At 42.1% G+C, this 19,159-nt stretch overlaps 1 protein-coding gene across 6 annotated transcripts in view; it reads left to right on the top strand.

The window, feature by feature from the left end:
* TRMT9B (tRNA methyltransferase 9B (putative)) overlaps positions 1-14,532 on the top strand; it is a 73,948-nt gene extending 59,416 nt beyond the window's left edge. For 5 of the 6 annotated variants that reach the window (XM_058720138.1, XM_058720141.1, XM_058720140.1 and 2 more), the window contains exons 4-5: positions 982-1,155; positions 7,472-14,532. In XM_058720138.1, coding sequence (XP_058576121.1) covers positions 982-1,155; positions 7,472-8,502 — 1,205 coding nt within the window. In that variant the 3' untranslated portion in view covers positions 8,503-14,532. Of the gene's footprint in view, positions 1-981; positions 1,156-7,471 lie in introns of those variants that run through there. The other variant, XM_058720142.1, reaches the window with a different exon arrangement.
* The last annotated feature ends 4,627 nt before the right edge of the window (positions 14,533-19,159 follow it).

Here is a 19,159-nt window from a genome sequence, read left to right as displayed (position 1 = left end):
ATTATACTTTTGGTGTCTCACATAATTTTGAATGGCCTGCCATTTTGGAAGCAGCAAACTAATCATGCTTGAAGAGTGGTAGATATTTTTTCAGGGATATCAGCTCCCATGATATCTTTAAATATTTCTGAAAAAGGAATTCACTGCTATGTCCGTGTTACAATCTAATACTAGGTATCAGACCCCAGAAGGTCTTGTTTCAAGATGGTTACTCACTCCTGTTACTTCCCTCTTCATTGTAGTATCAGATCTGATTGATCTAGATCTTTGGGTTGTGTAAATATTGAATTACTTGGGTCTCTGCCAAATGAATGTCATAAGTGGTCTGTTTAAGAAGAAAAAAATAGCTCTAAAGCTTGTATGCTGAGTCAACAGAAATCATTTAAAACCAAGAACTGACAATAGATTGGATAAAAATTTCTCGAAATTCCCTTTTCATTCAAATTCAAATTCCAAATTTTTGAAAAACGTGTGTTATGGTATAGATTGTTTTGTTTATACCCAATGAAAACGGTTGGCAGTAGTTTGTTTTGTGCAGCCAGTAAGTGTTAAGAATGTCTGGAGAGATAACATGAGAATAAATGCCATCACGTACGGACTTCTGCATAATGAAATATGTATGTGAAGGTAGTTTTGTAAAGGTTTGGGCACCATTCCTAGGGTACTAGGAAACTCAGCCACTGTCATGAGCCAGCTAACAGTTTTTGGTTGTGCTAGTGGGCCAATCCCTACGGACGTTACCTCATTAAATGTTCAATAAATGTTATTTCTTTTTCCCTATCTTTTTCCATCTTCTGTTATGGATGAACATATGTAAGTGCCCTCTGAAGATCTTTCTTTGGCTTTTGTGAATCTTCAAACCATGTTGTAGTCTGTCTCGGTTAGTTAATACAAAGTTGTTTCTATTCCTTGTCGGAAGACAAACTGACTGTGTTCCACTTTCCGGGAGGACAGTATGTAACACAGGTTTTTCTCTTACAGGTTGTGGGACTGGAAAGTATCTTAAAGTGAACAGCCAGGTGTATACCCTGGGCTGTGACTACTGCGGGCCATTGGTAGAGATTGCCCGGAGTAGAGGATGTGAAGTCATGGTATGTGACAACCTTCATCTCCCCTTTAGGGACCAGGGCTTCGATGCCATCATCTCCATAGGAGGTAAGGCAGCCTGGTCACACGTTCCCTCTTCACCAGGACAATAACATTACATGAATGGTGGAGGCCATTCTCACAACTCAACATTCATTCTTTGTAGAAACGTCAGTGTGATTCATTTCATCTGATTTTTAAAAATATTTCAACTGGATCATTTGACTAATCCCAAATGTACATAAGGTGCTACATAGGATTGTTTTCACTAGTTAAACCTTCAAACTGTTACTGTGTTCTGATGACTCATTCCAATTTCTTTTACTTATGAGTGAGAAAGTATTAGAGGAATTTTAGTCATCGAAATATCTCATACTGTTATACTGAAATGGAGCCAGGCTCTCCCAATGCGAAGTAGAACTTTAGAAGTCTTATTACCTACTTCAGGTCATGACTGTGTCCCTTATTAGCAGAACACTGTAAAACTCATGCACTGAATGTCACCCGGCAGGATGTGTCATCCAATCTGCTACTCACTGGTGCATGAGGGCACCGGGGAAGATGGCCCCACCCGGTCCCGGACTACATTAGTTTTACATCACTCGGCTCTCTTACTGCCAGAGATTGTTCATACTCTAGGGAATATGTTCCTCATATTTTCCCAACAAGTGTGCCCCATAAAAACACACAGTCCACAAATGAAAAGAAACAACAAAGACCTGTGCCTGAAATATACACAGATATGGCTCATTTTACTCAATACGTGTAATCCTGAAACTTAGACTTTTAGTCCCATTGAAACGTGCTAGGGAACCTTGCACCAAGTTCTTTTGCAAAGAGGAAAATCTTTTGCAAAGCAAAGGATTTGCTCCAATACACTTAAAATTAATCTATTTGACTATAGATAACACACAAAGCAAGGTGATCCTATATAAAGCTGACTAGATAAAAACTGGGAGATAAAAATTCACGAGGAGACTGCTCTCTCCTGAAGGAAATGAGGACTTAATCTATTCAACAACAGATGGGGACTATATCTTTGCACAGTGAGGGGATGCAGGCCTGGAGGCCACAGCCTTGAAACTAGTCAGGACTGGCAGGAGGTGGTTGCCGTGGAAACCTGCGGTAGGCCAGCCCTACTTAGTTGCAGTTGAAACGGTCAAGTCCATTTTGGGCATAAACATTATGAGGAGGGAGTCTTGTTACACCAAGAAACTCATTAAAGTGTTTTGAATCTTTAGTGGAAAGAAAGCTTTTGGGTTGGACATTCCACCTAAAGAATGAGAAATCGGGGAGAGGTCAGAGAAGTGTGTTCTTTGTTGTGTTCCTTTACATTAGTTTCAGAGGCTAAATGTTCGTTTACATGAGTTTCAAGGCTGTGCCATGAGCCACTGTGGCGGGCACGGGGATAGCGCCCCACTGTCCGACTTCTGGCAAATGCTCCATGTGTACGTGGTTAGGTGCTTCTCTGCTTCCAGCTTAAGTCTCCTGCTTTGTCCGCGGAAGAAATGCAACATACCTGGTTGCCGTCTTCTGAAGAAAAATGCTTCCTTAGGTGGAAACGCACCGTGTATTTTTCGGAACTGTAACTGTATTAATGTGATGTGGTCATTTTCAGTGAGGTTTCACATTTAGAACTATATTATGAACAATTTTGATAGTCTGTCTTATGTCCGTACATATTTACTTCCCTATTTAGAATTTTTATGCTGGCACTTTTGCTAATCTTAGCATGAAGAAATATACATATAAAGAGACATGCTTTTTCCATGACTCCTAATAATAATTTGAGAGGTCAGCACCGTATCTAATTATACATTCCACATGTTTTTCTGACAGCTTGGAGAAAGAAACACTCTTTTCACTTAGTTTGAGAATAGCTTGACAATTCTATGAAAATTTAGCAATATATTACAACAGTGCCAATCGACTACTTATTTTATGCCAGTCATTCTTGGCATGGGGTTATGGTGCCCCTTTCACCCTTGGGGGACACTTGTCAATGTCTGGAGACATTTTTGGCTGGCTCAACTGGATGTGTGTACAACCTCCTGTCATCTAGTGGCCGGCCCCCTGCAACAAAGAATTATCTAGCCCACAATGTCAGTAGTGTTGAGGTTGCAAAACTCTGCTTTACGCTTTCAGTTAAAGGAGACCTGCACATTGGAAAATTTAAATGACAGCATATCATAAAATATCAAGAATTAACAAGACTTTAAAGATGATCTTCTGTAACTTCCCATCGAATTCTAGAATCCAGTACTTGAATTCAACCTACCTATTTTCTGGGGTCTTAGCAGGAACATGTGGCTATAGTATACATAAATTGACCAGTATTTTTTTAAGTTTGTTTGTTTGTTTGTTTATTTATTTAGAGAGAGAGAGAGAGAGAGAGAGAGAGAGAGGAAGAGAGAGAGCAAGCAGGGAAGGGGCACAGAGAGGGAGAGACAGAATCCTAAACAGTCTCTGTGCTGTCAGCACACAGCACAAAGCCTGAACTCACGAACTGTGAGATCATGACCTGAGCCGAGATCAAGAGTCAGACACTTAACCGACTGAGCCACCCAGGTGCCCCTGTTGAATACTATTTTTGCCTTTAAGTTGTGATTATGCTTTTTAAACAAAAGGGGATTCTTTTTTTTAGCCTTTAAAAACTCAATATAGTCTCTGGGAATGCAAGCTGGTGCAGCCATTCTGGAAAACAGTAGGGAGGTTCCTCAAAAAACTAAAAATAGAACCACCCTACCACCCAGCAATTGCACTACTAGGTATTTATCCAAGGGATAAAGGTGTGCTGTTTCAAAGGGACACATGCACCCCCATGTTTATACCAGCACTATCAACAATAACCAAAGTATGGAAAGAGCCCAAATGTCCGTCAATGGATGAATGGATAAAGAAGATGTGGTGTATGTGTGTGTGTATATGTGTGTGTGTGTGTCTGTGTATACACACACACACACACAAAATGGAGTATTACTCAGCAATCAAAAAGAATGAAGTCTTGCCATTTGCAACTACGTGGATGGAACTGGAGGGATTATGCTAAGTGAAATTTGTCAGAGAAAGACAAATGTCATGTGACTTCAATCATATGAGGACTTTAAGAGACAAAACAGATGAACATAAGGGAAGGGAAGCAAAAATAATATAAAAACAGGGAGGGGGACAAAACATAAGAGACTCTTAAATACAGAGAACAAACTGAGGGTTACTGGAGGGGTTGTGGGAGGGGGGATGGGCTCAATGGGTAGGGGCACTAAGAAATCTGCTCCTGAAATCATTGTTGCACTATATGCTAATTTGGATGTAAATTTTAAAAAAATTAAAATAAAAAAAAACTCAATATAGTTTCCTGACATTTATAATTCATAAAAATGCATCTTCACATCCCATTTCGGTTACATTTATAATCTTTTTACATAGAATACATAGATGCATATATAATACATTTTTTATATAATGAAGAAATCTTCATTTGTAAAGTTTTTCAAAAAAAAATTGGCCTAAAAGTTACTTAGTATTACATGTTAAATATAAAACAATATAAAAGATTCAGGTATTTCCTGGGTGATATTATGCTATTAAAGTGAATCATCACATAACAGATGTTTAAGGAACTATTATGTATAAAAACTTTCTTCCTTTAAAAAAAGACTTCTTTTGAAGCCCAGAATTCTAAAATGTTGAAGACATAGGAATCTGCTAAAAAGAGATTACTATATTAAAGTGGTCCTATTTTAATTTTTTTTTTCTATTTTGGCCCCCAAAAGGAATGCAGTCAACTGTCATTATTCACAGTAATTATATTCTATGAAGTCTCCTCGAACAGTTAATTAGCGAATACGGAGCCATTGCTCCCAGGGGAAATAAAGGACTAAGTTCCTGTGAGCCTCTCGTCGCTGCATTTTTTGTCAACTGATTTGTACACAACCTTATTTTACATGTATTTCCGTTTAAAGACAGTTTATTCAATTTTGAACTCCTGGCAACAGCCCGAACGAAGCTCATCTAACAAGACGTACCCTAGCCGTCTCACACTCAGGAACCCCACACAGCATTTAAGCACTATGCTCAGGGATCATTTTAAACAGCGAAATCACCAACAAAAAGCACTAAATGCAAAGACCATGGCACTAAACAGGCCACCAAAGGACACTTGTTGACAGGGAGAAAGCCAAAACAGGCAAGTAGAGGTCGCCTTGTTCAGCCTTAGATGGAAACACGCACATTGGGAGCTCTGTGCCACCACACGCATGTCAAGAGATGACCAGGAAAACACTGAGAGTGCTGTTTTGGGAGCGACAAATACATTTTGTCAAGTAGCAAAATTTGCAAATATGGAATTTGCAGATAACAAGGGATGACCATATGTAGAAAATACACCCATAGACATTCTGGAGTGGATTAGGTGCAAGTCATGGGAGATATTCACGGCCATGAATAGTCATAGATATGAACATTAGGATCATCCTACCTCTGTCCTCACCTCTGTGCCTCCTTTTAGCTCAGTGACCAAGACTCTGCCTCTAGAAATGTAAGCTTTCAAATTAACCATTAAAAAGGGCTCTCTGGTGGGGTGTCTGGGTGGCTCAGTCAGACAGGCGTCCAACTTGGACTCAAGTCATGATTTCACGGTTCCTGAGTTCAAGCCCTGCATTGGGCTCTGTGCTGACAACTCAGAACCTACAGCCTGCTTTGGATTCTATGGCTCTCTCTCTGCCCCTACCCTACTCGTGTTCTCTCTCTCTCTCTCTCTCTGTCAATAATAAACAAACAGTAAAAAAAAGTGGGGGCTCTTTGGGAATTGGAGTGAGGAACAGTCTGAGGCCTAGCGAAGTCAAGTGATTGGTCAAAGATCACAAGGTGAGTTGCTGTCAGATCTAGGATAAAATATGCTGGCGTCCTGTTCGTCCAACCCATTTTCGCGTCATCGTACGTCTGGCTTCTCACGCCTCTGCATGGCAGGACAGTGGACGCCAGGGCATGTGTGCTGTGTGAGACTGTGGGGACGAAAACCTGATTGGTAACAAGACCGAGTGTGCCTGTTGACTGATCTTCCTTTGACAGCTTTCTCTATACAAGAATCTCATTTCAGATATTTACCATCTCTCTGTGGCAGGTAAACTAGAGATGTATTTGCCTAACACCACCGCTGCCCGCTGGACCATGGTGAGGGTTTCAGGAACCCTCCTATCCTCTATCTCTCGTCTTACTACTCATACCTGAGCGTAGTGTCCAGACCTCCCTTGGGACTAACTTCCTTCCTGAGACACGGGGTAGGCCTTACCCCTCCATGTGGAAAAACAATCTGATTTTTTCTCTTGACATAGTACTGGGATTGGACTCCTCTCAGAACTCATAGACTGGCACTTTCCACACACTGTTGGATGAAAACACGCCTAATATTTTCATCATTAGATTGGATAAAGACAGTCTTACTTGAATTCCACTTTAACTTTGCAGGGATTGGAAGAAAAACAATGACCTCTATATGTTGATTTTTAAAAACACATCCACAGCCACTTTATATTAATATTTAAAAAAATAATAAGCAATCATTTGGGCTTTTGCTAGGCTGGCTTATCTTTGCATTATCTAAGTAAGAAGACAATCTTTAGCATTTTTCTCCACTTCTATTTGCTGTATTAATTTTATTAACATTGATTAGTGGTGTTAATCTTTTGGTGCATAAGAAGTACCAATTATTTGTTAAAGAATTATCTCATAGTCTTCCACTGGGAACACTTACCTAACAGTGCTCCCATGAAAATTTCCTTAATTCACATTGGTCATCCTTCTACTTAACAAATTCATAGGATTCAGGAACGGGAAGGATTTGGAACTTACAATTTATCTATGTATTTAGACAAATTTTTTAAATGTTTATTTATTTTTGAGAGAGAGAGACAAAGAGCAGAGCACAAGCAGGGGAGGGGCAGAGAGAGAGAGAGGGAGACACAGAATCTGAAGTAGGCTCTGTCTGGGCTCTGAGCTGTCAGCACAGAGTTGGACGCCGGGCTTGAACCCGCGAACCATGAGATCATGACCTGAGCTGAAGCTGGATGCTTAACCAACTGAGCCACAGAGGCTCCCCCACATTATTTAAGTGTCTTATTATAGATGAACAAACTTGAAATCCATATACGTTACATAATTACCTAAGATTGTGTAGTAAGTATAGGAGCCAAAGATAAGAATTCTATCTCCCCTTAAACAAGGCTTTGCTATACCCACCATGTGCCCTGCCCTGTAGGAAATAAAGAGGTTTTATTGTGTGTTGAAATTGCATTGTATGAAATTGCATTATATGTAAAAAGTAGCGTATAAATTTGAGAGTTTCTGTATGTGTATACACACTGAAGTCTCGTTTCTTCTTTTTCAGTCATCCATCATTTTTCTACAAAACAGAGAAGAATCAGAGCAATAAAAGAAATGGCCAGGGTCTTAGTTCCTGGAGGCCAGCTGATGATTTATGTTTGGGCCATGGAACAAAAGAACCGGCACTTTGAGAAGCAAGATGTGCTTGTCCCGTGGAACAGGGCCTTATGCTCCCAGCTCTTCTCAGACTCCAGCCAGCCTGGGAGAAAACAGCAGTGTGGACATCCGGAAAGAAGTCATCCCTACCATCCTCCTTGTTCTGTCTGTAGCTGCTCTGTTTGTTTTAAAGAGCAAGGTCATTCCAAACGGTCCCACAGCATGGACTATGAACCAGTGATGGCCAGAGCCTGTTGTGCAAATATCTCTGAGGAAGGAGAGGAAGAAAATGGATTCTATAACACATTCGGAAAGTCTTTTCGTTCCTGGTTTTTCTCTAGGTCTTTGGATGAATCAACTCTGAGGAAGCAAGTTGAGAGAGTGAGGCCCCTGAAAACTACAGAGGCTTGGGCCAATAGCACTATATCGATCCAGCCTTCCAGACACTCCAGTTTAGACTTAGATCGCCAAGAGCCATTGTCAACAAGAGAGCAAACTTCAGATGAAGATGTGTTTGTGGAGACTTCGCAAAAACAGTTGGAGTGGCTGAGAGCACCAGCCACAAAGAAACATCTGCGTGGAGGCCAGCAAAGAGAAGTTAGGAGAAATGGAGATGGGAATTTTCTGGAAAGCACCAACACCAATGCGAATCATGTGAATGCAGGTGATGTAGAAGAAGGTGACCCTTCTAGTAAAATACTGAGAAGGATTTCTGCAGTCGACTCCACAGATTCCAACCCAGATGCCACAATGTCTGTCGAAGAACAACAGCCCGACGTTTTGGATTCCAGAGCCTTGATGCGCTATTACCATGTGTTTCGAGAGGGCGAGCTCTACGGCCTGCTGAAGGAGAACGTGTCGGAGCTGCATGTTCTGAGCTCCGGGAACGATCATGGCAACTGGTGTATCATTGCCGAGAAAAAGGACAACTGCGATTGACCAGATCATGTTAGACAGTTCCTCCAAAAGATGGACCATGGTCTTTTCACAGGGTTTGGTATGGTTACCTGAATTTGCATCCAACTTTATTATTTTTAATGCATTTTTACTTTGCTTTGTAGAGATGATGACTTGATCATCTTTTAAATATTTGGATGAACACAGAGCCTGGCATGTAAAGCATTTGACAAAGGGTATTCATAAATTATTAATATAAAAGAAGCAGCAGTATAAAATGAACTTCAATATGGTGAGGATTTTCTTTTCCCTGAAAGGCGAAGTTAAGATAAAGATACACGTGTATCATTTTTCAGTATTACACGCAGATTCTAACAGACAATTCTGGTTGTTGTCTTTTTTTTTTTTTTTTTTAATTACTATTGAAGTAGAGTCAACTTACGACATACTAGTTTCAGGTGTACAACATAGTGATTTGACAATTCTGTACAGGATTCTCTTTTTAAGTATACCTTTTTAGAACAGCATTTTTATAATGAAGGGGGGTAATTTCTGCTTCTCTGGTTATACTTTAGACCTGTCTGCAAGATAACAGGTAAACCTTTTCCGTGGCATGCATGTAAATTGAATGAGGTGATAAATTATTTTGTTGCCAAGGCCTTCCTCATACTTCAGAAAAGCCAGAGATGGTAGAGAGAGACAAGTTGTTACGAGGACTTTTCTAAATGGTAAGCAAACTTGCTTCCAAATACGTAAATGACAAGGCTTTCAGCGTTGCTCAGAAGGTTTTTAAAGGCACCGTCAGCAGGTAGGGAGTGCTATGTGTAGGTATCAGAAGTTGTTGCAAGTACCCCAGTGGTATCTTTCTGACCTTATTCGAAGCAGGAATGTCTACTTAGGATAAGACCAAGATTGACTAAGGAGCTTTCATCTAGAATGATGCTTTTCTTATGAACTGAAGGAATACTTAGGAAATGAGAATCTGGTTGAAGCGGTTTTATTTTGGCTCTCAATATAAATGGATGGTAAAGGGGCAAGTTTTTGTCCTTGACAGAGGATCTGTTGTTGGATTTTTAAAAATCTGGGCATTTATCTTACTGCAAGCCACATTTTATTAGCCATATTAGGGATTTAGGCAGAATTAAGTCCTACGAATGAAAGGCTGCATTTCTGACACTCTGTAGACAAACAGATTAGATGTTGTATGGTCACTATGCCTGTTCAGATTTAACCTTGGGTCTGTTTAAGTCCATGGGGGATCAGGCGACAGATATAATCAGGAGTCGACATTTGACAGAAGCCTTTTTAATTTATGGACCTCTGTAATCCTGGACAAAAATCCAATTCTTGTTTTGTATAACATTTCATCTGTCTTGGGTTCTTCTTCCTGCAGTGATTGTGCTCCATCTTGAAATACGATGCCACTTTCAAAGAAGCGTAAGGGATTATTTTTAATGTTTATCTGAAAATGACTGATGTATAGAACTCTCTTTTGGCTCTAAAATAAGACCACATCATCACCTTTTGGGTTGGTGAGGTTGTCTGGTAGAAATGACACGTGGGATTTGTATTGTTCAGTGCACAGTCTGCACTGGAGGGGCAATGAAAACAGACCTAGAAGTGGGATATAAATTAATTTCGTGTCTTCCATTAAGTTAGGACATTAAACATGAGTATAAGCGGTTTTCTTGGTAGAAAGAAAATCTTCTCAGAGTTGGAGAAGTTCTTACAACGAAGGCTTGATGGCCTTTTTGTTATGAGTGGATTTTTCCTCTCCCTGAAGCTTGTTGTCACATGCATCTTTAATCCCAGGCTTCTGCTAGAAATCTGCTTGAAGTCCTCTCTTTCTGGTGGTAGTGTGCCACTTATACAGAACCCGGTTTATCAGAGTGCACCAAAAAAGCTTTGCGCTAAGCTGTGTGAGCGACCACCTACGCATACACCCTTCTTTACGTAAGAGGATTCTCTAGAATGGTTCTTGAGAAAGAGTTTCACATAATTTTGACAGGACTGTAAATAAGAAGCCACTTAATAATAGCAATCTTTCGTTCTTCATCTGCTGAGCACAAGAATTCTATGCATCCAGACATTATCTTGTATGCAAATACTGAACTCTGTGGCTGATAACCTCTCTTTGGTATATTCATGTGAAAAGCACTCTTAACTCTAACTTCTGCATTTGGAGATATATACATATATGTTGTTGAAGAGCCAAGCTAATGTAAATATCATAATCATTTAAAAATCTTGCTCTTCATTAAGGATTGTCCTCCAAAGGAAATACAAGTCATAAGCGAGTGTAAGCATACACAGTTTACTTATGAGTGTTCAGTCTGCCTTAACTTGCTTAATTATAAATTTTGCTGCTCTACCTGAAGTAATATGAAAACTTGGATGCCATTATTAATACTGTATCAGTTTCTTTCCTGTTCACTGACGGCCCTACAGAGTCCCACTATCTGAAGTAACCGGAAATGTCTGGGAGATTACCGGAAGGTTCTTCCTTAAACACCTCTGCTGGCTTACTGATGCCTCGCTGACCTATTTAAGGATTACATGCAAACAGGCAAATGATTTGGGGTAAACTGCATTAACATGAGGGAAAGAATGCAATCAAAATATCATTATAGTGGGAATCATGCGTGTGACCTATGTAAATTATTTTTTAAATTGTCACTAGAGTGTCATGTAACTACCAAACCATGCGACGACTATCTCAGATTATCTTATTGGTCTGGTCTTCCTTACTTATCACACTGTTCTGTGCAGGATGGTGTAGGATTCTTATGTCTAGTTTTCCCTTCTGTTTCTTCCAAATTCTAGATGGCAGTCAAGAATTCCTCTGTATTTTAACTGACCATCAATTGAATGGGCAAAACTTGGAGGTAATCCAGAGAGAAAACAATTCACATGCAAATCATCCAGGAACATTAATGTCATTGCCTATTAATGGCCACACAAAAAAATAAGCACTGATTTTTTTTTTTCAAAATAAAAATAAATGGGTTTGGAGGAGGACAGAGGGACTAATTGAGTTGTTGAATTTGGTCGGGAGCTGTGAGCACTTAGTTTGGAAGGGATGGAGGCATGGAGGTCTAACTACTGGCCAAGCAGACACATCCTAGGAAATACAAATCAGGGCAGGCCTGAGCTTTTCTCTGCTATCGTGTAGAAAATATGAAATGATAACTATAAAAGCAGCTAACTTTTCCTAAAATCTAACAATTATTTTATCTGTAATCCTCACCACAGCCCTCTGAGATAAATATACTTATGGTTTCCATCTTGCAGATAAGGAAAACTGAAGCATAAAGAAATTAATTGCCTAGTATCACATGCGTAGTTAGTATCATACATCTAGTAAGCGGCAGGGTTGAGATTCAAAAGCAGGTAGGCTGGCTCCCAGCCTGAGCTCGCAAGCACAACACCATATATGCCCAGTCATGGTCAAGGCAGATTATAAGAGCCTTTCAAGGTAAATGTGATTAACCTCTTTACAAATGAACTTCAGCAGAGTTAAGCAATGATTTCACAGTTACACAATAATTCGACAGCAATCCCTTACATAGTTCCCCCACCTTTACACTTATTTTTTTCATTTGTGAGTCTGTTTCAATTTGATTTTAATTAAAAAAAAAAAGTCTTTGGTCACAAAATGCTCTGTGATCACGTCTCTTCAACTCTTCCCACCCTTCAATCACTGCATTACTGTTTTTCCATTTATAGGTCAGAAAAGGGAGGCTATTCAGGGAGGCTCCTTTTATTTGTTGACTGCACCCTGCTCTGTGCCAGATACACGGGATATAAGGCAGTGCAGGTCAGGTAGGTGTGTTGAGTATACGCAGGGCATTAAAATTAAGTGACCTGAAAGTGCCAGGCTGGAACAGTTTTGTGTTTGTTGTATACCTACGACCACGTTGTACTGTTTAGTTGAACTAATATATGAAACCCCCTCTTAAAGAATCACCACGCGTATCAGCATATGTAAGGCCTACCCTAAAGTAATCGTGGACTTAACGGAGCTTGCCCTTGGCACATGAACATCCTCCAACACAAGCATTCTGAGAAGCATATTTAAGAAAATAATGTGTCCGACAGAAAAAAAATGCAGACTCCTTCGGATAGTATCCAGGCTCTTTGTAAACTGCCAACTATTTTTCAGCCTGATCTCCTGCGGTCGCACCCACTTTTTTCTGTTCTGCAATCTGCTGCTTTAAACAACCTCTTTATTAGAAATTATATGACGACAAGTAATTAACGCATCCCCTAGATATAAACTTGGATTTCACATGCCATCATTGTAATCCTTCTCCAAAGAAAAACGCGTGGCATGGGCCTCACTCCACCAATTCAAAGGGCATATGAGGTAAGTGTTATCACACACCCATCCAGCAGATGGAAAAACCATGGGAGCAGAAAGGCGTTAACAGCGGCTTCCGCAGACCCCAAACCAGAATGTTCCCCTCCTCTTTTCCCAGCCTTGACTCAAAACTATGATTACCGGTTTTTCACTGTACACACTCCCTATCAATTGTCCACAGAACTGGAGCAGGGACATTTGAAAAGACCTCTCACCAACCAAGAACGGAAATTACAATGCAGATAGAAAGTACTCAGGCATGGCATGGAACACACACACACACACACACACACACACACACACACACACACAGAAACCTAAGAGAGCTGATCGAAGAGAAAATACTGATTTGTCCTATTTTTGATTCCCCAAAAATTGGGTCCCCCAATATGGGATGCATTAGTAGGAACGTCAATCCTTTCATATTCTGTCCCCCTCTGGACGCAAGTCTTCCTCAGGTGACTAGGCACCTTGATGGCCTATCTGGGTGGGATTAGGGCTAACATGCCATCCATATGCCCAATCTGATGGGTCACTTGTGAGAACCGATTGTCAAACTGGATCCCTCATTTGGCAAATAAATACATATTTTGTCTCTTCTTCTACTGCAGCTGGGAAAAATAAAGCTTACCTCAACCCAATTAATTCATAGTTAATCCATATAAAACAATCTATTTTCTCCACGCGAAACTGCTTTTCTCTGGAGACTACCCCCACATAGAAAAGATGGTGGGTTACCACGGTTAACCTGTCTCCAGGGTCACTGAAGAAGTGACATTTATATTTACACTCACCCTGCAAGGAATTTGGTTGAATGACCAGCATTTCTGTAATGAGCTAACCATACCACTTCCATCAGATTTTCTAGTAACGTAGGTAGAGGGACTCCATTAGGGAAGGACTCACTCCATTCTGAAGGCTCACTAGCGTCACTCTAGTGGAGGTTCTGAGAAAACTACACATGTGAAAACTGACCCATTTTCTTTAGATGTTCTTCTAAGTATGTGTTCTGTAAATGTATGTGTATACATATTTAGTGTTAGTTGTCAATAGTGACCAAGAAAAAGTAGTCCTCGTACTTGTTCAAACATTAAATTATCAATTACCGTAGAAATGCATTTCATTAATGGACTTTTTTTGTTTCAGGGAAATTGAAAAATAATTGTTAAATATTGCTGTGCTTCTTCTGATGTTGGCATGTCTATTTGTATCAAAAGTGCAAAAACTTTTTTTCCTACAGTTAAAATTTAGGTTTTCCCAGAAGCAGCTAGCAATAGTTTTACAAGCACAAACTGATGTAAAATATCTTGACTGTTGTAATAATCTGAAGATCTTTTATTTGCATTAACCAATGATGTTTAGAATTTTTTTTGAAATCATTATTTAAAACGGTGTAATTTGTATGCCTATGACATATATTAGGCAGTTTAAATTATGTGTAAGGGTACTTTTAAAAACTGTTACTAGATGACCAAAATTTTGCCTTTTATCTCCACTCTGAGTGTGACTGGACAGGCCTTGTCCCCCGTCAACTCAGCTAGCCACCTCTCCTTATACTTCAAAAGAATCGGGCAGATTCGTATTTGAATTCTATTATTGTCCAAAGGAAGCGACACGAACCATTTAATAAGAGATGGTCTTGAAAGGGTCAGTAAAAGAATATCATTGACTAAAAAACCATCTTTTAAGATGAATAAAAATGTGTTAGACTATCCCAAAGCGTGTGTGGAAACATGGTATCAATATCGAAATAACTTGATTTTTTACCTTCTCGGAAGGCCGGCACCTTCACTGCCCCACGCCACCTGCAGGCTGTCAGCTCCTTCTCGGAGTCAGGTGTGAAGTAACAGGGCTCTGTGCCCGCCACTGCTGTGGCCCTAACGCAGCTTGGCGGGGGTGCGTTCTAGCAGCATATGGTGCCCTGGCTGGGCGGGGGCGCAAGCCTGACCACCTCCCATTCCTCCCATTCTCTGGGACAGGATGGAAGAAGCTACATTTCCCTGAGCATCCGTTTGCCCCTCATGGTGGCTGCTCAGAGGCAAACCTATAAAGTCCTGAGAACAAAATACACTCTGTGCCAAACTTTTGGCAAGAATCCGTGAAACCTCGGGCATGTGTCTTGTACTCTTTGGCAGAAATATCTCCGTTTTAAAACATTGCTAATGGGGCGCCTGGGTGGCTCAGTTGGTTAAGCGTCCGACTTCAGCTCAGGTCATGATCTCACAGGTTCATGAGTTCGAGCCCTGTGTCGGGCTCTGTGCTGACAGCTCAGAGCCTGGAGCCTGCTCCAGATTCTGTGTCTCCCTCTCTCGCTCTTCCCCCTGCCCCTCAAAAAAATTGCTAGTTATTGTCCTTACAAACCATCACTTTGTCCATCTTTGTTCTCATCTTCCATTTTCAAAAAATATTTAAGCATAAATTCAGATGAAGAGCTATCTCCTTAACAGATTTGTCAGATTTTAGTTTTTTCCATGGTTAGATCTGAAGGAAATAAAGTTTACTACCTGGCTTTTACTGTACACATCACTCCCTACTCAGTCCCCAGGGACAGGGCACGGAGAACAGTCCCTACGAAGCTGCACCCCTGAGCAGCCTCAGCGAGTGGAAAATTGCCAGATGTTTGAACCACCAGGGACCTTAGTTGCCACCGACTACAAGGAGGGATTTGCCCAAGCCAGGACCCAGACCTGCATGTCCTCCACCACGCCACACTGTTTGCATTCCTTGTGGTCCTCTGCGTCCCCATAGATCTTTCAGAAGCACTGCCTGAACTCCCTGCTCTGTGTTGATTTTCTTGCTCACCATCCTATAGCCCTTTCCACATAGGGGATTTTACAGCATTACATACCATATTTACCTTTAGCAATTAAAAACCTTTTTATTTATTTTTTTAATGTTTATTTTTGAGAGAGACAGAGCACAAGCAGGGGAGGGGCAGAAAGAGAGGGAGACAAAGAATCCAAAGCAGGTGCCAGTCCCTGAGCTGTCAGCATACAGCTCCACACGGAACTTGAACCCACGAACCGTGAGATCATGACCTGAGCCGAAGTTGGATGCTTAACCAACTGAGCCACCCAGGTGCCCCCAAATGGTCTTGAATCACCCACAATTTTTCCCTTATGTTTTTCCAATTAAAAAAAGGGGGGGTGGGGCCCCGGGGAGTTGACCAAGACCTTTCCAACTCCAGTCACTTTTCTGGCTGGTATCTTTGTTCTCCATGTCAGCCCCAGCACCAACCTCTAGGAACAAACTTGCATTTGCATTATTTTTTGAGACAGAGAGAGAAAGAGTGAGAGAGAATGAGTGGGGGAAGGGCAGAGGGAGAGAGAGAAAGAAAGAGGGAGGGAGGGAGAATGAGTGGGGGAGGGCAGAAGGAGCAAGAGAATGCCAAGCAGGATCCACACTCAGCACAGAGCCCAACGTTGGGCTCAATTTCACGACCACGATTTCTTGACCTGAGCTGAAAACAAGAGCTGGATGCCTAACCAACTGAGTCACTCAGGAGCCCCCTGCATTTGCCATTAAAAACATTTTTTTTTAATGTTTTTTGAGAGAGAGAGAGTGAGACTGAGCGGGGGAAGGGGAGAGAGGGAGACACAGAATCAGAAGCAGGACCCAGGCTCCGAGCTGTCAGCACAGAGCCCGACGCGGAGCTCAAACCACGAACCACAAACTACAAGAACATGACCTAAGCCAAAGTCAGACGCCCAACCCACTGAGCCACCCAGGCGCCCCTCGCATTTGCCATTTTAAAGGGCCTGCTGCAAACGGGTATAAAGGAGCTCTCCCACCCACCACTGACCCTCGGCCTGCCTTCTGGGGAGGAAGGATCTGGGTCTGGCTCTGGCTGACGGAATTCAGTTCCTGGGATCAGCTGGCTGTGGAGGGCCATGTCTCAACTTCACTTTGTCTTCCACCAAGAGAAGCTCTCCTTTTAGATCCTGTGGGTCTAAGTCCCTGCTCTCATCTTCCTCTAAGACTCCCAGGTGTGAAGAATAGGTGTTCATTTACTCGAGAGATTGTAACTACGTTCCCCCCTTATCTGCAAGGAATATTTTCTGAGACGCCCAGTGGATGCCTGAAACCACGGATAGTACCGAACCCTCCGTATACTATGCTTTCTCCTACACATATGCACCTAGGATAAAGTTTAATTCATACATTAAACACAGTAAAAGATTAACAATAGCTAATAGTAAATAGAACTCTAGCGACATACTTTTATCAAAGTTATGTGAAAGTGGTCTCCCCAAAATTTATCAAAATCCAGCACTCACCCTTCCCGTGGCGACAGGAGATGAAAAACTGCCAACACGGTGAGATGAAGTGAGGTTCCTGACGTAAGTTTTGTGACACAGCACGAGAGTAGGAAGCAGGAGTGCCCGCTCCGGCCCGAGGTTGACCGTGGTAATGAAGCTGCGGAAAGCCAAACCTCGGATAAGGGGATGGCTGTGTCTGAGTACAGGTGAAATCGATGATGTGTGCTTGGTCCTCAGCGTTAACTGATCAAGGGCTAAAATGAAATCACCCGTGACCAATATTTAGCCATCAGTTACTACCTTTTTCTTTCCCTTGAAAAGACAGGGGCCAGCGGATTTGGTTAAGTGTACAATGAAGGGCGTGACATTTTGAGGTTCAGAGAGAAATCCCTTCTGTGTTCACAGTTCGCTCGCTCCGGAGGAGAACAAGACCGTGAAGTCAAGCCCATCCATGCCTTTGAGAGGGCGGAGCCCCCAAGGGTTTATCAATGGGGACGCTGTATTGAGAGGAGGCTGGAGCGGCCCCACTCCCAGGGAGCCAGATGGGGCAGTGAGCTGGGCCGCCGACACTACCCCGACATAATAGGGGATGGCCCCCTGTGTACCACAACCCAGAGCACTAGCCCCACATTTGGGAACCTTGGCAAAGATTCCTATGCCCAGGCCTCTTCCGTAGGCCTGCTACGTAGGTATGTGAGACCGGTGTGCCCATCCTGGGCGCAGGGAGGGTGGTGAGCTGCAGGTGGTCATCAGCATCAGAGGCAACTGAAAGATTCTCATCAAAAGAAATGCAGTTGGATCCCCAAATTTCGACGAAATAAGAAGACTCCGTGTGAAGCTGATTGTTAGGGCGTCCTAATCGAATCCCACACTCCTCTGTTTTATTACGGGGGGGAGGGGTGGGGAGCTGAAGTGACTTGCACATTCCCACACCTGCAGAGCTCTGGCTCCTGTGGGGTGGGGGTGGGGGGATGGTGATACACAGCCATCCCAAAGAAACTCACCCAAGCCATCTTGGGAGGCCTCAGTCCTCAAAACCGGGTGATATATGGATAACTTGTCTTTTTTCACTACTTTGTTCACCCAAGAAAGGTACTAAAAACGTGGGAACAGAAAGCTCTTGTTTTTCCATCATTTAAAAAATGGTGATTTAGGGCCACCTGGGTGACTCAGCCAGTTAAGTGTTTGACTCTTGATTTTAGCTCAGATCAAGCCCTGTGTCAGGCTCCACTCTGGGCCTGGAGTCTGCTTAAGATTCTCTCTTAATTAATTAATTAATTAAAAAATAAAGATAGTGATTCAAAATCTCTTCATTTCTCTGTAGTTTGTGTTAAACAACTTCTGAACAATTTCTCTGGGCAAGGGGAATTCTAGATACTGTTAGAGATCTTATGAGAATAAGATACAGTTCCTGGTCCTGTGAAATTAAAAATAAGCAGGACCAATGTGCACAGTTCTCTCTTTCTGGAATATTCTTCCACTCTCCATTTGGTCCGATTTAATCATGGTTCCACCTCAGCTGAAATGTATATTGCTCAAGTGGGCCTTTGGTGCCCCTGCCCTAACCCAGACCAGATAGAAGTTATGGTCTCAGAGCCTTGTGTAGTCTTTCTTTTGAATTCATCATACCTACTTATTTCCTTAGCATTTCCTTTGTCTACCAGAGTACACATATCACAAGGGCCAGGATGTGGTCTGCCCCTCTCAGGGCAGAAGCCTACAGTGCCTAACAACAGCGTGAGGGGAAGGAATTACCAAGCCCCTTTACAGATGTCGAAACTAGGGCCTAAAGAGGTCTGGCTCCTGTCAGTCACAGAGCTGGGGGCCAAAGGCTCTCAGCTCGGGTTGTCAGTGCAAACCCCCTTGGTATACTCCCTACATGGGAAGGTGGCTTTTGTGAGAGGAGGTAAAGGGCAGAGAAGCCTGGAGAAGCAGGTTGCAGACCCTTTAAGGGACTGAATGCCCTTAAAAAGGGTTTTAAACTTTAACCTATAATGCTACAGAGCCTTTCCAGATTTGTGAGCAGGCGCTCCGGAAAGATTACTCTGGAAACCAGCGGAGGTGTGGGTGGGGAGGGGGG

Source organism: Neofelis nebulosa, chromosome 3 (genome assembly GCF_028018385.1).
Source record: "Neofelis nebulosa isolate mNeoNeb1 chromosome 3, mNeoNeb1.pri, whole genome shotgun sequence".
NCBI lineage: Eukaryota > Metazoa > Chordata > Mammalia > Carnivora > Felidae > Neofelis > Neofelis nebulosa.
The sequence above is the reverse complement of the archived record's forward strand: the minus strand, read 5'-3'. Positions and strand labels throughout refer to the sequence as shown.